At 37.1% G+C, this 18,737-nt stretch overlaps 1 protein-coding gene across 6 annotated transcripts in view; it reads right to left on the bottom strand.

Moving 5' to 3' along the window:
• The window catches only part of ATG5 (autophagy related 5), an 80,475-nt gene that overhangs the window by 9,984 nt on the left and 51,754 nt on the right, over positions 1-18,737 (bottom strand). Inside the window, exon 8 of one of the 6 annotated variants that reach the window (XR_010830431.1) lies at positions 6,710-6,861. The exons of 4 other annotated variants lie outside the window; for them this stretch is intronic. Coding sequence is in view for 1 of the 2 variants with exons in the window: in XM_066994461.1 (XP_066850562.1) it covers positions 16,749-16,846 (98 nt within the window). In the remaining variant the exon portion in view is untranslated. Of the gene's footprint in view, positions 1-6,709; positions 6,862-12,475; positions 16,847-18,737 lie in introns of those variants that run through there. One more of the 6 variants, XM_066994461.1, reaches the window with a different exon arrangement.

Genomic DNA, 18,737 nt, shown 5'->3' with positions numbered 1-18,737 from the left:
ATGTTTTAAACAAATCTTACCTTCGCAACTAACAGGTACCCAACACCTATGCAATTTTATGGGGTGAAGACAAAAAAACAGTTGAGGTTGGTCTCAGGGCCAAATGATCAGTGCTCTTTTGAATGAGCTCAGCACTAGTACTTGAAACAGGGAACCCTAAAGGTTTCTTCAGTGATACAAAATATTTAAGCAAGGATAACTTCAAGGTCTAAAGTCACTACACACATTCTATTGAGCAGGGCTTTTTACTTTTAAAACTCTTTAAATAGGAATATATATTTTTTTAACCAATAAAATCTTTGCATCAATTTTCAGGAGCTTCACACTAGTCTATTTCAACCATCACATCAAAGGCTCTTCTTACTCTCTGCAAATGACTTTAATGCAGAAAGGACCCTGCTATTCACAGTAGTAGGTACCATTGCCAGAAGTGACTCATTCCCACAGCAATCTCAACATACTTTCCACTTTGCCTTAATCGTGCATAAGTTAACAAAACCCTTACTCCCTTCCCATCTCCTAATTTTGGGGGGTAATTATCAGTTTAAACAGAAATACAGATGATACGTTGGGTCACAACTGGCAAGATATGCTTTTCAGTAGACTCTGACCAAGAATGAGAAAACGCAAAAAAATCTGAGAAGCCACCTCTAAAATAGCCTAGCCACAACAAAAGGTTCCTTCTGACCTCAAAAATTTAGAGGCTGATGTGTGACACGATGGCACAGCACTGACTTGTCATTCCTGCCAACAAATCCTGCCAGCACTGGGGAAAGCCACTGATGCTGATTCAGGTGAAGAACTCACACACAAAACACACGTTCAATACACTAGTCAGAACAAGCCCTCTTCCTCAAAATTACTCTGTATCTGGAATAAACATTGTTTCAAACACAAGAAGCATTTTGGAGAAGAACTTCAGTTCCTGGACATAATCCAACTGCCCAGTACAAGTATAAATTAACAGCTGGGTAGATCTTGTTAACCAGCAGCAACCTCTCTCTCATTTTAACCATTGGTAGTAACATGAGTACAATTGCTCAAATTGAAGGTCACAGTCTTTCTAAATACGTTCACAGCTCTGGATATTTTACACAAGTATCTCAGACTGCTTTTAACTATGCCAAGTTCCTGGCCTCGAAGACAGCTAATGGTAAATAAAATCCAATACTGTATTTTATTTTTAAAAAAAATCTCTTTTTAAAAGAACATTAAATTTTAATGGACTTGCTGAACAACCTCATGCAGACAATTTCTAACTCATTATTTTTATTTTGTTCTGCTCCAAAATAAACAGTTCAAAATATCAATCTCTCTCCGTCAAGGATTGTTTTGTCATTCACATCATCTGGCTCAATTTCGTCCTTCATGCCTTGATCTTACCAGAGCTCCCCATAAGAACTACGGCATCTTAGTCCAAAAGGACAGAACTGGACCCATACTAACTTCAAAGAAGGCTGTTCTTGCATAGTACCTGACTATAAAAGAGTAACTGTGCAAAACATCTCAAGTATTCCTCCACTGTGACGCTGCCATGAAGTCCACATTCACTGACTTAGAGCTTTAAATGTTTTAAACAGCTATTTCTTTACATAGTTCCAACACAGGCCAGTTGGTTTATCTCTACGCAATCTTGTGGCATAAGCATCCCCTGTTAGAGTTTAGACATTTGTAAGTTAAAGGAGAGGAAACAGTTTCCTTGTCACCGTTATTAGTATGATTACATTCCTTGGATTATATTCTAGCAGTCCTGGCTTTCTCCATCCGCAAAATGAAATTAGTTGAATATACAACATTACCATCTACATTAAGTATCATCAAATACTCCGAACAAACCAAATATTTGGCATCACCCCTATTAATCATTTTCTTTATGCAATTTTTCCTCTCAGCATCCTGCCATTTTCTACCTCAAGTCAAACCCCAGGTTAGATAGCCACGTTTCTGAAACATAACAATGTGGATTAAGCTAGTCACCCCACACAAATGTTTATTATACTTTAGAGCAGTTATGAAGCGTAACTTTAGAAGCAGTTATTTGAAGCATAACACAAGTTATGCTTCAAATATCACAGCAGCCACATAGTATGCAAACAAACTAGAAAACATTTTTCTATTCCATTAAAATGATCTTAGAGAATAAATTCATCCTCAAACACCAGTAAGTTCAGGTTGCACAAGCAGACTATTTTTTTTTTTAAAAAAACTATTCTCCATGCAGTCCAGAACAGTAACAGTAATACTATCTAAGTCGGTCAAGGGGATCTTTCCTTCTGTAGAAGTCCATGCAGTGGAATGGAAAAGCAGTTAGAGTACTGAATTGAAAGCTTAACTTTAATAAAAAAAATAATAAAACGTTGTGTATTTAATAGAAGCTTTTAAAGGGGATGTTGCAAGTAATTCCAAGCTAATCTATGACAACCCAAAAATGGTTTTCTTGAACCACTAACATGTTAGCATTTAAAAGGTTTTAGAAGACCTGACAGTGACTGAGCCTGAGATGCTTCTCAAACACCTAAGCCCCAAGAAGGGGGAGATATTTTATAAGCGAACCACTGGAAAATATTCTTATATCTTATATTCTTCCTAAGAATGAATCCCACCCTCAGCATCCACACCTCAGCCTTCACATACTCGAGTTCACAACTGAAACTTGATTTTTTTTTTCCTGCAATATGCTTAAGTTTGGCTACGCAGATGTGCACAAAGAAGCAAAGTTCAACATAAGTTGTGTTACTGTCCATTTACCGTACAAAACATTTCTATATACAGGGAACAAACAAGGTGTGCATTAAGAGACAAGCATTTGAATGCATGACAAATTGAGCCCAACTCATCCATAATGTTTTCCATTGTTGAGAGAAAGCCAAACCACTTTTAGGAGTTGTGCAGCTTTTTAAACTGCAGACACATTGACTTATGAGTTAACCCTTACATGTACCATGCCCTTAATTGAGTTTGAGGTTTCCCTTCCCTCTAAACTTTCTACAGCTGACCTTCAGAAATTAAAGCTAGTTCCGTATACAGATGGGGAGCTAAATGTAACCAAGATGGTTCTTGAAAAACGGAAATGGCTGATAAAGATTTTTTTTTCTTTAAAGATTGGTACAAATCAATTTGCTGTAAAAAGACTTCTTGTTGCTAATAGTTCATGGGGATTTTTATAATGTCATTGTTTTCAATAATATGGTTTTCCCAAACAATTAACTATTAAATTCTCTATACAATCATATTATATATTCCCTATGCATATGCACATTCATATACTTTTAAATTTTTTAATGGCATTCTTGAACTTTCAACCTCCACGTTGCTACAAGTTACTATAATTCACATCATGCCTGCAAATATTCTTCAATTCTAGTGATCGTCCATCTTTTATAATGAACTTTTCGGCTACTCAAATGATAAACTATTCCTAGCAAGACAAAGCAAAGGATTGCTGTTGCTGTAAAATAACAGTCAATACAGAAAAGTCCAGTAAGTTCACTTGTTTTCATCAAGCCATAATGATAACTGTTAGTTTATCTGCCCAGTTTAACAAATCAACCTCAGAAGTGGATGTTCAGACATAATTATAGTTTAAAAACATTTGCCTGAGAAGTGATAGGATATACACACAGATCAGAGATCTAATGGTTGCTATTTTATGTTTTGCACCTTTCACTATTTAACTGGAGAAAAATAAATTGGTTTTGCCTTTTTAATGCTACTTCCAGCAATATTATGATGATGTTTAACAAAGTAAACTTCACAGGCAAAGTAAAAATGAAAATGTAGATGAGCTTTCATCCAATTAACCCAGAAGTACGCACAATTTTGTTCCATGTCTGACAAATTCTTCAACCTCTGCTAAGTTGATCAGTAAAAACCCAGCTAATTGAATCCATCGATGTGAAAAACCACAGGCTCAAGTCTGTACTGCATACATCAAGCTGAAGGATTTCTGCTTCAGCCATGGCGGTAATAGTCAGTGGGGTCAGGTCAAAGAGGGTTAAAGTGAGTCAGGATATAGCCAAAGAAATACATCAAACACTGATTTTAAAAGGGCAATTAATCTTAGACAGAAATGCTTCCTGGGGAATGAGATCTCAATCTTAAGAGCACACTACATGATGTAGCAGTAAAAATGTACATATACAAGCTTACAGAGCTTTCATCCTGTGATCACAAACAGAAGGGGAGTGCTGTTTATCAGAGAAATACAAACCCTTGCTAAAATACTTACATTAGCTTCTTCCGGGCCCTTACTCATTGAAAAATAAATTCTTTAATGAGCAGGCAATATAGTTTGCACACATGAAATATCTTTTTCTGTACACATACTATAAGTTCTTTTGAACAGATAGTAGATTAAAGTATTTAGAGATCTTTAATACAATACAATTAAAGAATTTAGTCTTGAAAAAATTTAGGAAGAGTTGATAAAATAGCAATGGAATACCTGCAGGGCTCTTTACACTGAACAGTAACTTTTTTAATAAAGTCACAAAATAGCTACCTGTTCAGAGTTTTGATGAAAATTCATTTGTAATATTCAGTTAATTTTAATTTTTCCATACCGAAATACCAGAAATGTTAGCTTCACAGATGATCGTCATATTCTCTTCCTTTTTAGAGAGAGTTTGTCCGGTAACCTAATCTTTTCTTTATAATCCTGAAAAGTGTTTTTCTTTAGAATCCAGAAAGTTTTTCCATTTTAAAGCAAAAAAGTAGTTCCATAAAACATAAAACGCATACATGCAGTATTTGCAAACAGAATTTACTAAGTTAATATCATTAGTAATATTACTAGGAATCATTAGCTACGCGGACAAAACACCGCAGCACACAACTCGGAAATAAGTTACAGCTCACTTTGCTGCACTAGTTTGTGATTTTAAGGAGAGCTGGCTCTGCAGCCACCCTTCCATCATCAACCAAGATCCCCAACATCAAGAGTGGCAGAATAGGATCTATTTTCTTATCTGGTACACATGTAGCTTCTTTGCTTTAATTGCCAGTGAGTAACAGTTTGCATTAAGATACTGGACTTAGTGACACGTCGCATAGTGTAGACACCCACAGCATTTTGCCATGGTAAGTGCGGTGATGATGACCATCGGGGGAAAAAGGGCAAGGGGCAAAAGAGGCATTCACATCTTCAATGATTAGGGCACCTCTGTCCACATACCAAGCCGCTGCACAAAACTTTGGCTCTGATACAAGAACAAGCTTTACCTTTATTTTCTTACAAATATTCTCCAAATCACAAATAAGATAGAAAATACAATTTATCCATTGAATGTAAAGTTACCAACATCTCTGATGAGCTATTCAAGAAGGGGGAAACCACTATTAACAAGTGCTGCTGAATCCTCATAGAGGACAGTAAGACAGAGTAAATACAGTGTTTATTAGTGGATTACTCATTTTACATCATTCCTAAGGCTAATACTGTTCTCCTCGCTTTTTGTAGGTCTTTTAGTTTTGCAGGTTCTCTTTTCTCCAGCCCCTTAAGATGTTTATCTCCTGTGAAAATCAGGTCATACGTATACGCACAAAGGCAGAATACAAAAAGACCGCAAAAGGCAATCAAGGAAGACAGGAATGATTTTATTCAGCCCCTCATCATAAGGCTACAGTACACAGATCTAACTTAAAGGTATAGATGTAGCTCATGAAATGGACCAGGACACATTCTCTCAACCTTAGGGCAAGTGTTCACAGAACAGCTCATGCCTAATCGGCTAAATTATCTCCCTATCCACAACAGGAAGGACACAGGGAGTGTTGTGATAGGACAAGGGGGAATGGCTTTATGCTAAAAGAGGGCAGATTTAGATTAGACATTAGAAGAAATTCTTTACTCAGAGGGTGGTGAGGCACTGGCACAGGTTGCCCAGAGAAGCTGTGGATGCCCCATCCCTGGAGGTGTTCAAGGCCAGGCTGGATGCGGCTTTGGGCAACCTGGGCTGGTGGGAGGTGTCCCTGCCCAAGGTATGGGGTTTTGGAAATCGATGGTCTGTAAGGTCCCTTCCAAACCAAACCATTCTATTATCTATATAGCTTACTAAGAGTAGGTGCCAGGCTGTTAAACCATGAACACTGATAATTTTTTCTGGGAGAGCATTAATTGGCCTATAGCACAATCATGCGAAAGAACTGCTAACAGTCATACAGTACAAACACCACATGTTCTAGCCCTCTTTTGTTTACTAGTATAAATAAAATTTCGACACCCCAATGACAAAACCCTGTTGTCACTGTAGTATCCTGGGTTGAGAACTTCATGTTGTAAACCTTTAGAGGCTGACTACTACCTTCTGAGAGCTCTGGTAGACTCATTGAATCTCCAGTTACGCCTTCACCAGTTGTAACTGGTGGTGCACTAAAGGCAGCATGCATTACACAACAAATCAACTTTACCAGGATGATGCCCCTACTGAAAAAGTATTTTTGAGCATTCTCACAGTTTCTATTACGTTTACTGTAATAAAAATAATAAAAAAACTCCTAAGTCTATATACTTTGTGTACTTTAGTTGTTGCTGACATGCTTGTTTCTGAAAGCAGGAAAATATGAGAAGCTATGAGAAAGCTTTATTTTCCTCTGTGAAGTTTTTGATGCCTTAGTCTCTCATACCATGTGAACTGTGATCTCCTTCGGGCAAGACAGACTGATTTAGATTAGGGTTCAAAAAAATCCAATTCTTAACTCTGCTACTGACCTCAGTGTGACCAGGTGCAAGCCACATCCCCTTTCTGTGCCTCTAATTTCTCCTTCCTTTTTGTCTCTTCACTCATCTTTTGTCTAAGTGATAAATTCTGTGGGAACACACTGAAATGTCCATACAGTGCATAAAGAACCTGAGGTCTCCTCCTAAAACACAAAAAAATATTCCTTTTAAAACTGGAAATTCATGACAACCAAAACATTTTGTCAAGATATTTTTGATTCCATCAGATTTCCTACTAAAACCCATATGTGTGGCAGATTACCGACAAAAGACTTGCCTACTTTCTAGTAATTTTCCCAGTCCGACTGCCTAGATTTTGAGATCCATAGCATTCCAACAGGAATTTGGGGGTAGGACCTCCAAGCTTCCAGGAAAGGTAGCTCTAATGCAGCCCACAAAACAGGCTGCTCTGCAATGGTACCACCACTCTTCTGCAGAGAATTCCAGCAGTGCTGGCTTGTAGTTTCCAAACAGAATGAACTCAATTTTGACAAAAAAAATTCTGCTCTGTGGAGGATTTTACTTTCCCCATTTCATACTACTACTGTTAATAATAGACTTATAAAACTTTGTTGTGCCTGAATAAAGTCATTGGCTTTCTGACAAATTTAAAGAGAATAGTCTGGAGTCTGATACTAATAAAACTTATTGGGTGGCCGACAGAATAAATTTAGCTGAAGCTTAACAAATTTCCAGAGGCTTGTCCGAGAAACGGGATTATTTCCCTATTTGCTGTACCTCTTCCTGCATTCTACTCTTTTGAGCGTGCATGCAAGTGCATGCCCAGAAACCACTTCTAAGTCACATTCAACAAGCATATTATTCTTGAGATATTAGAAAAGTTGCTAGATGGAAGAGGAAAGACTAGGAAAGGGGCCGAGAACACGCAAGTTACCAAGCAGATAATCCATGTATGGTTGATTGAGGTAAAGTTGGATCAAACCTTAAAACAAAGTTATACTGTTTCCTGAGAACTTCCATACAAAAGACCACAACCAGTGCCAGACCCCCCCCTCTTTTATTTTGAGGGCAAGAACATCCTGCAGACAGGGAAGCCCTCCCCAAATATAAGAAGCCACATAAACAGCAGAGCTGCCACAGCGCTAACCCTTAGATTATTTGCACCTTTATACATAGTCATGAGTAATAGCTATTAGTTCTATAACCTCAAGCCAACCTCAGGACTTCCATCCCCTTTGAATCAAAAAGGCCTACTAAATCAAAGGTATGCAATTTTAACACAGAAAAAAAGCCACAAATCTTCCCACTTGAACTTTAAAAAAAAACAACTAGGCCAGATAGGTATGGGGAGGTTGTAAGGCAGTGGGGTAAAAAAAATTTAAAAATCAAAACGAAATAGGAGATCAGACAGTTGAAAGGCAGATACAGATGAATAATCTAAACTGACGGCCTGGCTGGGGAAAGAAAACAGGAACAAATAAGTGATTCACACCAACAAGGAGACAGACATGATGACCTCCTCTAACACGGAGAGTGCCACACAAGGAGGTGGAATGGTTTAAATAGCGGTCTGAAGTTCAGCTCTGACCTAATGACTCTCACAGTAGAAAAGACAGTGGACTGGAAGCTAATGGTGAGACAAAAATGGATTAGCAGTAATAAGATTGAGAGCTTCTAAACACCTTTCAGTATGTCTGCACACTACAAGGCCTCTAAGCCTTCACAATACTGTTATACACACGTGGGGAAAGAGAGTAGGCCATTAGAGTAGGCCTAAGACTGAGCAGGACTAGCTATAGTTCTATATTTAGGTGGCCTGGAAAAGTACCTCAACAATGCCACCTCAATAGCACTGAAGAGCAGAAACCAGCCTGCAAACAGCAAAAGCACCCAGACTTATTTATTAGCTAGACATGTGGAGCAAAAACTTCCTAAGTCAGCTCCCAAGAAGCAGCCAGGATCAGGACGCTGCTGTACTGCTCTCCTTGCTTTGCTGCTCCCATGGTCCTGCTAATTCTGACCTCAGACGCTTATTTCACTTCAAATGAAAGGCATTCACACTGCATATGTTTAACTCCTCTATTACACTGTTTGTCACTTGCTTCAAAATTAAGAGCCTACACGGCAAATCTAATCGAAATTCAGTTTTCTGTTTGACTAATTTACTGGAAGTCAGTGCTTAGAAAACTGGGGGAGAACAAAAACAATTAATATGTAGTCTCTCATACAAAATGCATTAAAAAAAGCCGAGAGTTAATTGAAAACAGTCGATCACTAATTTTACAGTATCATTCAGTACAGCAAGTCTTAAGAGAAAAATCCTGGAAGTCTTTTTGATCCTTGTTTTATTTCTGAAAGAACTAATGACACTGCTGTAGAAAGAGGTCAGTTCACACAGCTTTTCTGAATGAACAACAATGCTGTGAAAACTGGGATTGATTGATAGCCTACTGTTTGCGTCATTATGTCCAAATGTTTACCATTTGGGTCTTCAAGGAAGCATGAGACAAAAATCAAAACAACTCTTACGAAGACTTCAACAACACTGGCAAATTAAAATTGTATCCAGAATTGTTTAGACATGATAGTAATGGAAGAAAACAGTTTCCTTCTGCATTATACAATTTTTATCTTCACATCATGTACGATGTCTAAAGTTTCTGGTGGGGAAGAGGAAAGAGTCTTTCCCTCCCCCAGATTAATTCTGTTTGCTATCATTTTAACCCTTTGCCTAGTCATTCTATTAAATTAAATACTGTCTCCTCTTGCAGTTGTTCTGCAGTTAAGATCATACCCTGTACATCCCCTTCCCCTAACAAGATGAGACAATTTTTAACTGAACCCTTGGGAATACTTTTATAGGAACCTTGTAAACATGCAATTTTTTTTTTTGATCGCTATGAGTTATTCACATATTTTTTTTGTTGTTTTTTCCTCAATTTGATAAACTCCGTAGTACAGAACTCATGTCACTACTTCTGAAAACAAAGGTCCCTTAATCAGCAGCTGTAAAACCTATAATCATGTCTGAAAATAACAAATAGATAACAATTATATTTATCCAACATAAATGACATTGACACCGTAAACATGGTAGTCCAATCTACCTAATCTCAGTAAGACAGCAGTAAATTAAGGAAAGAGTAGGGAAAAATAGCCATGGTTTAATCTCCCTTCAGACAGAGAATTAATTTTGTCATTTGGCCGTACTAGAATATCCATAAATAAAATGCTCTACCATATCAACTGTGTGATCTTATGCCGGATTTGTAGGCAACAACATGGTCTTTATCATCTCTTCCTTACCTGCATACAAACTGCAACTAACCAGTCTAAGAGACCACAGGCAGTATGAAGCTTCATCTCAGCCTCCATAATATACCAAATTTTGTTACGAACAGTAGTAACATTAAAAAAAAAGAAAAAAGAAAGCCTGCCTTTCTAGAACTGAAATTGCTGCTGACAGCTCCACTTAACTTCACAAGGACTGTCCAATTAATACAACCACTTTTGTCTGTGCAGGTGGCATCCAGAAGTACAGCAAAAGAAATGAGAAAAATTTACAAGCTGTGGCATGACTAATCAAAATAATCTGATTCTAACCCTGGAGTTTTCATGAATACCCATTCCAAGTAAGTATTCATAAAAAACCAAGCTGAACTAGAAAAGACATCTGTTATGAGCTTAGATTCTGAAAGACATGGTACACAGTCACGAGAAGTAAAACTAGGAAGTTTTTGACTGCTGTCTGGAAAGGATCTTCATGAAATTTTTGGATTATGAAATAGTGGAAGAAAGGGGGGGCACTGGAGTATTTCATTCTGGACTACCCTGTGTAGTTAGGACATTTGATTTCTTGGAAGAAGCTGAAAAAAACAGGAAATCTAAACTGGGAAATGGAAGAATGCTGACAGAGAGAGACAGTCCCCAGGTAAACGTTTTAGGTTTTCATATCCAATAGCACAAAAAAATTGTTGGAAAACTCTAGGAAACTGAAGTAGAAGTATAGATAATTGAACACCACAGGATGTAAGAATGGAAAGCAAAAAGAAAGCAGAATAAAGCAGAACCAACAATGACTAACTACTTCACTGAAGTATCTAAATCTATTCTCATTACATGAACAACTAGGTAGAAACAAAGGCAAAACCAAAAACAAAGCATCCTCCACCCTAATAAGAGATTATCACAACTGAGAACTAAACACAAACAGTTTAATATTCTCAAGTTGCAGAAATTGTGAATATTTACCTCAAAAGACTTGACAAAGTTAAATTGCTTACCTTCTGGTAAGGTTTCCTAATAAGTTCTAGGGAGTCAGTAATTAGTAGTGCAGGAACAGCAACTTAGCACCTTTAAACGTTACCTAGACAACCACAGACCTCCCAAGTTTGATCTCAGTTGAACAGAGCCTTTAGATGAATTTAAGTAAACAATATTTATGGAAATTTAGTAACAAACAAATGGAATAATATAGAGCAGAGTACGCATAGCAAAATTTCAGACTGAAGTGTCTTTCTTTTATGACCAGCAACATAACTGATAAATTACAACTTATTATTGCAATAACTAAGAAACAGAAAATGAAGCGTCTTAGATATATTACAGTAGGCTGCAATGGGGAGGAAGAAGAGATTAGCTAATTAATTTGGGGGTTGAGAATATTAACGTCAGTATTTGTTAAACACAACAAGTAGGACTTCATTGCTTCCCAAACTTGTTGTCAACATAGGACGATCAGAATGACAAAGAAAAAACAAAAATCTGAACTAAATAGAATGCATCAATGTTAAAGGCAAGGTGATCAATCAACATTTTTGTATAACCAAGGAGCTAAACAGCTGGCAGAAGAGACCCACCTTCCTTAGTCACCAACTGTCAGAGAGCCACCAAAGAACATGGCCATTACAAACTCAAACTGAAATCTGGGGATGGCCTCAGGCAAGATGTTTTCGGAAGCAACAGGGCATTAACACTATTGTACAGACGCATGAGTGAGAACTGATGAACCATTCTGATAACCCACGCTTAATACAAATACTGACTAGATCAGAATAGAAGGTGGCTCTCAAAAAATACCTTACTGGAAGAGGGTTAGTGTGTGGTCTGACACTACGTCAATCTCAGTGTAAGAACAGGATGCCATCCCAAACTTTCTTCTACCTGATGACTTGGTCTTACGGTTTCTGTTGCTCCACAACCGCAACTGCTGCCTGTGAACCAGCTAAATATGCACCAAGGAAAAAGAAAGACTACTCAGCTAATAAGAAAACAATTGATTTAACATATTTGGTGTCTAAATACTCATTTAGACAGAAAAATAGAAAGCATTGTTAGATCAGTTCTAACCTAGTTTTCCAGGAGAAAGGACTGTCCTCCTACTATTGTACTGTGAGGTTAAGGAAGTGTCTTCTCTGAAGGTCTTCTCCACATTGTATTATTTTTAAAGACGTTCGCTACCAGTAAAGGTAGTAGTTCTTTTTCTAGAGGAAAGAGGTATTCTTCAAAGCAGTCTCCTAACATCACCCACCCTGCTTCCTAGCTATTCAGTGTTCTCTTCTCAGCTGCAGAGCTCTGTGGGATGCAGCCTGCTATGAAATAATTGGACAGCTTTCACAAATGAGCATAAGCCATAGGAAAAAACTTATTTTTCTATTTTGAACAGAGTGGAAAATATTCATACTCGTTAAATTGCCAGATTTTAAGTTTTCACACCATATTGTTAGGACACTGTTCATCTTTAGGATACCATATGACTTACTTGCTCACGATATAATTTTGTCTTATTCAACTTACCTATACAGCTTCTATGAAAATTAGTCAGCTGATGTAAAACATGTCATCTTTAGTGTAATAAATTGCATTATATTTGCCTCAAGATCCGGGTTGAAGTAAGTGACTTCAACCTCCAGGACTTCAATCAAGGACAACAAGGACTTCAATCCTTCTTTATACCTCCAGAAAAAAATTAAGGATGACTGAAGGCTGGGGAAAGATAATTAATCTGCTTGAAAATGTAAATAAGTTTTGGCGTCTCAAGTTGAGAATTAAAACAAATCTATCTATACTTGAAACAGTATGCTCAGATGAGAAAAAGAGAAAAACCAGCAGGGTCAAGCTATTTTACCTGTCCTCCACGAGACAGAGATAAAATGAATAGGATTTTGTCATTGACCTCAAAAATGTGCATATCTAACCTCATTATATTCACAGAAACTGCAGGTAACTACAGTCAACTTAAGGTCATTTTAAAAAGTTTTAAGAAATGCACTGGCTTCTTGGTGCTTGTTCTAATTTGAAGTACTGCTTTTCTTCCCACTTTCTCATCATTACTAGTAATGTGTAAATTGTTTGATAGTGTTTTGACAAATGGGTTACAAACTGCTGTGCTCTCCATGACAGAGATTAAGCTATTTAGCAACCCAGAGGTGTGCACCATACAGCATTAATTAAGTGGGATAATATACACATAATTGAATAAAGGACCAGCTTGAGGAGAGTCAGGGAAGTATGGGTTGGGGATAATAACTGCTCAAGTTTTTATTTTTTAGACAACTTCAACATACAATAAAAGCCTTGAATAAATAGTTTCATAAGCTAATTTAAATAAAATGCAGTATTTAAACAATTACCCACAGCCTGTAACAGTCCAAAGCAATACTGACACGGTATTTTCCAAGTAACATTTTAACTATGAGTGTTTTAATGTCACCATGCAACCTGTTTTACTCCTGACAGCGTTCTAAACATAATGTTTTCAACAGTTGATAATCAATGTGTATATTAAATCCACATACAAATAAATACGTTATTTTCATTGAAATATTTTTTCTCAGCACAGTTGAAAGAGAGACTTAATTACATCCATGTTTCCTAAAGCAAAGACATATAGACACCATGGGTGGTTCTTGAAACCATTCCTTTCCTCTTCTTGTGGTGGTCCTTAAGTATCTGGCAGCAGGAACAGCTCACATATATGGCTACAAATGCTGAGTCTGAAAATCATATATTCTCTGTGTTCCCACGGCACAAAGCTCAGTTACGGATGTCACCATAGACAGGCCATCACCACAATTACCATGAAGCTTCCAGTTGAATGAAAAGTCATTGGAAAAGACAAAACCATAGAGGAAAAAGGGAGAAAAAAAGTACAACAGATGGAGGAAAATGGAAAGAAAGAAAAAAGCTCACAGAGACTGTGTTGCAGTGACAAGAAGATGCAGCTAATGTCACTGATGCACTGATTTACTAAAGAAGAGGGGTTAAAAAAGTATCAAAAATTATCCAATACTTTTTGAAAATAAGAGTGAGAAAGATTGAAAAATTGCTCCACCAATACCTACTGTCTTCAAAAATATCATTTATTAGATATTACTATATTTTCTTTGTTCACAAGAATCAGGTAGATTCTGAACTTGGATAATACTGAATAAATTCTGAAGATACAGATGTGGAAAAAAGTTTGCCATTGTTTTTTAACATACACTTGACAGCTATGTTATTTTATCACATTACTGTAATGCCTCAACTGGAATAAATTTAAATTATAAATTAAGACAAAACATGTTTACAAGATCAATAATTAGAAAATATCAAAAAAAATCCAAGGACAACGTTTAAATAGTGAAATTTAAACAATCTTGAACACAGGCTATTTTTCTTTCAGAAACTGTTTCATCAAGATTTTCCTGTGGCAAGAGATAGCATTATCTTTTTATAGATCACATATTAAAGTAAAAAAGACATTACAGACAGAAGTATACATTTTTTTGGAGGAAGAGCAGAAAAGTAAGGAGAAGCCTAAAACTTGACTGCAGAGATTGCCTGGCGTTTGTACAGTCAAAGTCCCAGAGCTCTCACTGATTCCAAGTGCAAGTGATCAAGCTGTTCAGTAGAGCACTCAAGTTATTCACTATTTTTCTGGTGCTCCCATCTGTAAAATGGGTGGTTTCATAACTCAGCTTGCCTAGCATCACATAAGAATGAATTCATTAGGGGAGAACTGAATCCAGCTCCCAAGGGCAGTATTCAGCTGCCTTAATCACAATGCTTCCTGAAGTACATTAATTCCCCATCCATCATTGCAACAATCAGAAAAATTATTTTTCACTACACAACCTGGACAATAAGATGTGCCTAGCCTGTTCAGGAAGACAAAATTCTCACAAAAAAAGGTGAGAGGTGATAGAGAATAATTACAAATTGTATAATGATCAATGGGCACGTATGCAGAAATTAAGATTGGACAGGCAGTCCACAATTTTGACAACTCCTAAATTTCAAGGATTCAACTTCAAATGAATATAACTACATTTGAAGGAAAACATTTATGCATAGCACCCACGGTTTCCAAAAATGCTTGCAAAATAAATTCTCATATATCCATGAAGTGGTCAGAAGCCACTCAGCCCTACAATCTCCTCTGCATTTTGAGCTGATGGGGCATGTACCGACAGAGGTAGCCTGTTAATCTCTCACTGTATCTGTATCAGAGGGAAAATGAGTTGACTGAGTGGGTTTTATGGAGACTGCAGCAGCACAGACATGCTGAGGTTTAGCAGCCTCAGGAGTCGATTCCACCTGCTGGAAACGGGAGAATTTCATCCATGTTATAGGCACTAACATTTCTACAGGTAAAATGCAAAAGTGACACTATGCAGTCTGGTGAGTTAGTGGTTTGAGTGCTTTTTTCTTTCTATTTAATAGCTCAGTGCTGTAGTACAGCATGACCATTTAATATGGTACACGTCACATAAGAATAGTGAATGAGATGAGTAGATTAAGCCACAAGAATAATCAAAGCTCTTTGATCATATACTCTGAGAATGGAAAGACACTAATGGTGACTGGCATATTAGGAGAGAATCCCTAGAAACTGATAAGATACTGCATGAAGGCAAGCACTATGAATATTTTTAGCAGAATGAATTTTAAGATGAGCAGACTGAATGGGATGTACTAAAAGAACTGTGCAGAGCTAAGTCTAAAGGGTGTAAGAGAACAGCAAGAAGCAAGAGTAAGGCCAAGGCTAAAAAAGCCTTAAAGGAATACATAAAGACTTACATCAATGAGGATGAATGGCATATTGGGAGAGTCATTGGAGACCGTGTATTACTGGAACGCAGTAAAAGTTGAAGGAAGTTGTAGAGATGATTATCGTAAGTCAGAGGAGCCAGATCAGACTGAACCAAGGTGCATGTAGGAAAAGGAATCTGCTGACTAGACAGAAAAGATCAGCCAGATGAATCGGCCTTTTCTGTTCTTTCCCTTCTTTCTGACCTCATCAGCTACCTTCTCTCAGTGGGCTAAAGCAAGCAGATTGCTGATTATCTCTTAGGTCCTCTCCCTCACTTACTGGCTAAGTTGAATCTCCAGTGAGCAGTGTATGATGGACTGAAGCAGTCAAGCGTAAACCGGTGCTGCTCTTCACACCTCTTTTGCGCACTGACCTTCCCTGTGCATGTTCCTCAGCAGTAAGAATCACATGCACCATCACTATGTTGTCACAGGCATCCAACTTTTCAGGTAATTTTCCATAACTGATCCTTTCTCTGTCATTCTTCAATTTTGCCACAGTTCCATAGTTCAACATCTGACTGCCTATGCACCCTTATCTTCTCGTCCAGCCAGCATGGGACACTCTTCTCAACTTCATTTCAACTTGGTTCTCCAAACAGGTCTCTAGGCCACCTGAATCACGTCACCAGCAAGGCCTCCAGCCCCATTCTTTCACAGATGCCTTATTCAATCTCAGTACACAATCCACTTGAAATGTGCTTCTTTTTCTCCCTCATCCTTTTATTATCTCATAACCCACTTACTCTGTCCAGGTGTTCACAGTTATGTCATGTTCTGGCTTTTGCCCCAATCTCTTTCATCCTACCACATTGTTTATAGCTGCTCTCCCCACCACAGTTAATGACTCCCAGATCTGTCATTTTCTCCCAGACTACTTGTTTAGTCAGTCTGCCTCTCCCTCCACAGGCTCTTTGTATCAGTCTACCTCTGTATCTAAAGTATTCACGTTACTTTCTGCATTTAGCTCAGACAACTTTCCTTCTGCTACCTCCTAGACAGGAACACTCGGAGTGTAAGAGGAACAATCAAATGCAACAACACAAGGCTGTGCCGCAGGAAAAGCTCTGTTGAATCCCAGATAGCTCACACCTGTGTGAAGAATCAAAAGTTACTAAACCCTTCAGTTTGCACGTTGCACAGTAGAATCTTAAGGATCAAAGTAAGCCAAAACTAAGCAGATTTATACAGAAACAGGTACATTCCAATACAAATTTCAAATCCTCCCTCTTAAGTGTAGGAATAGTACCTATTTTAGTTTCTATTCTACCAAGTAATCATTAGTTTTTGCTCCCGCTGAGTAAACAGTACAGTTTTTATTTTATCCTGTAACAAAAATGAAACATAGCAAATTTCTATCCTGACATTGAAGGTCGGCGCATTTGTCAACTTCTGCAAAAAAGGCCTACAAATGGGAAGCGTGTAACATGTAACTGGTACTCTTATAAAATCACATTACACTTATTCTTTGAATGAGGTCAGCAATTAGCACTCAGTGATGCCGTTTCTATGCTGTAAATTATACACTCCCCACCTGCAGGTTTAGCAAATCCACATAAAAAATAACAATTCACTATAACCTGGAGTAATTTCCGTACACATGCTTATTGAGTTTCTTTCATTTAATTTGTGTTCTTGACTGTCTTCCAAATCAACACGCATTGTCTCTTACCCATATATTTAAATTCACCTTGTATGTTTTCACTAGGGTTTGTAGGATCCTGAAACTTGAGTACTTAAAGATGGTTAAACTTGCTTGTGCCAACATTCAAGTATCTACTTGTATCTCACTTTATCATTTGGACGGTTAGTTGAAAGTATTACCTAAAATTATGCTCTAAAATTGTTGTTTCAGAAAAAAGGGACACATGGCTAGCAACATTCTACGTTTTTCTTACCTTTTGTTATTTTTGGAAATTGTTTCCACATGTTAACAAGTATTAAACAGGAGTTAAAAATACTTCGATGTTCTAATAGATTTCTGAGGTCACCAGATTTCTTAAAGAAATCCATGACAACTATTTGACCTTGAAATATGCTTGCGTACAGGATTTCATAGATTTTTACAGTGATTTCAAATTTAGTGCTCCATTGTGAAAAGGTGCTGATACTACAGCAGTAAATTCTGTGCCACAATCTTCTCTATAGTACCACATATTTCTCAAAATTAATTGTGATTTACTGACTGAAAATTCACCCATTTATAGGGACTGGTAAGACACAACAGCAAGAACAAGATGGAAAATATTTCATATGAAACAATTTAGATGTCAGTTTACAGAGTACATTGCTTCCAAATTTATCCCACCTAAAAACATGAATCTGTGTTCCAATAGCTGTAATCTTTGAGGCTAATATAAAACCCTCATAGCAATATTTATCTGAATAAGTGCCGATCAACAAATGCTATTCTATGAAATGATATGATGCTATGATGAAATGATTTGTTTCTTGGCACACAGTACTTCTCAGTAACCATACATAAATCTCTTTTCTAGTAAATTTTTAAAGGTCAGACTTCAACGGGAAAAAAGTTTTCTGAAAATATCTTCAATTTAAACTCATTTTAGAGTTAGCCTTATGAAAAGTTTATGCAATATAAAATCAAACAAAACTTAAAATAAAACTGTTGACTTTGCTTTAAAAATATTTGTTAAAATCACAGAAGACAAAATATGGATGTTTTTATTAAGAATAGCACGATGGCAATGGCACACATGCGTTTTAAAGTAAAATTTCCTCAGATTAATTTTTCACGAGTGCCTAAGTACTCAATTTTATCCTCACTGCAGGTGATATATAATTGGCACTATAATGGGCCAAGAAGGAGTGAAATCTGAAACTCTGGTACTGAAACAGAGTTCTGCTTCCCCCAAAAATATTTCAAAATAATATATAACATTTATTTTTATTTTATATATATTACGTATTTATATATATAATATATAAATAATAAATATATATAGATATATGATTGGACAAA

This window comes from Anser cygnoides, chromosome 3, assembly GCF_040182565.1.
Source record: "Anser cygnoides isolate HZ-2024a breed goose chromosome 3, Taihu_goose_T2T_genome, whole genome shotgun sequence".
In the NCBI taxonomy this organism is placed as follows: Eukaryota; Metazoa; Chordata; class Aves; order Anseriformes; family Anatidae; genus Anser; species Anser cygnoides.
The sequence above is the reverse complement of the archived record's forward strand: the minus strand, read 5'-3'. Positions and strand labels throughout refer to the sequence as shown.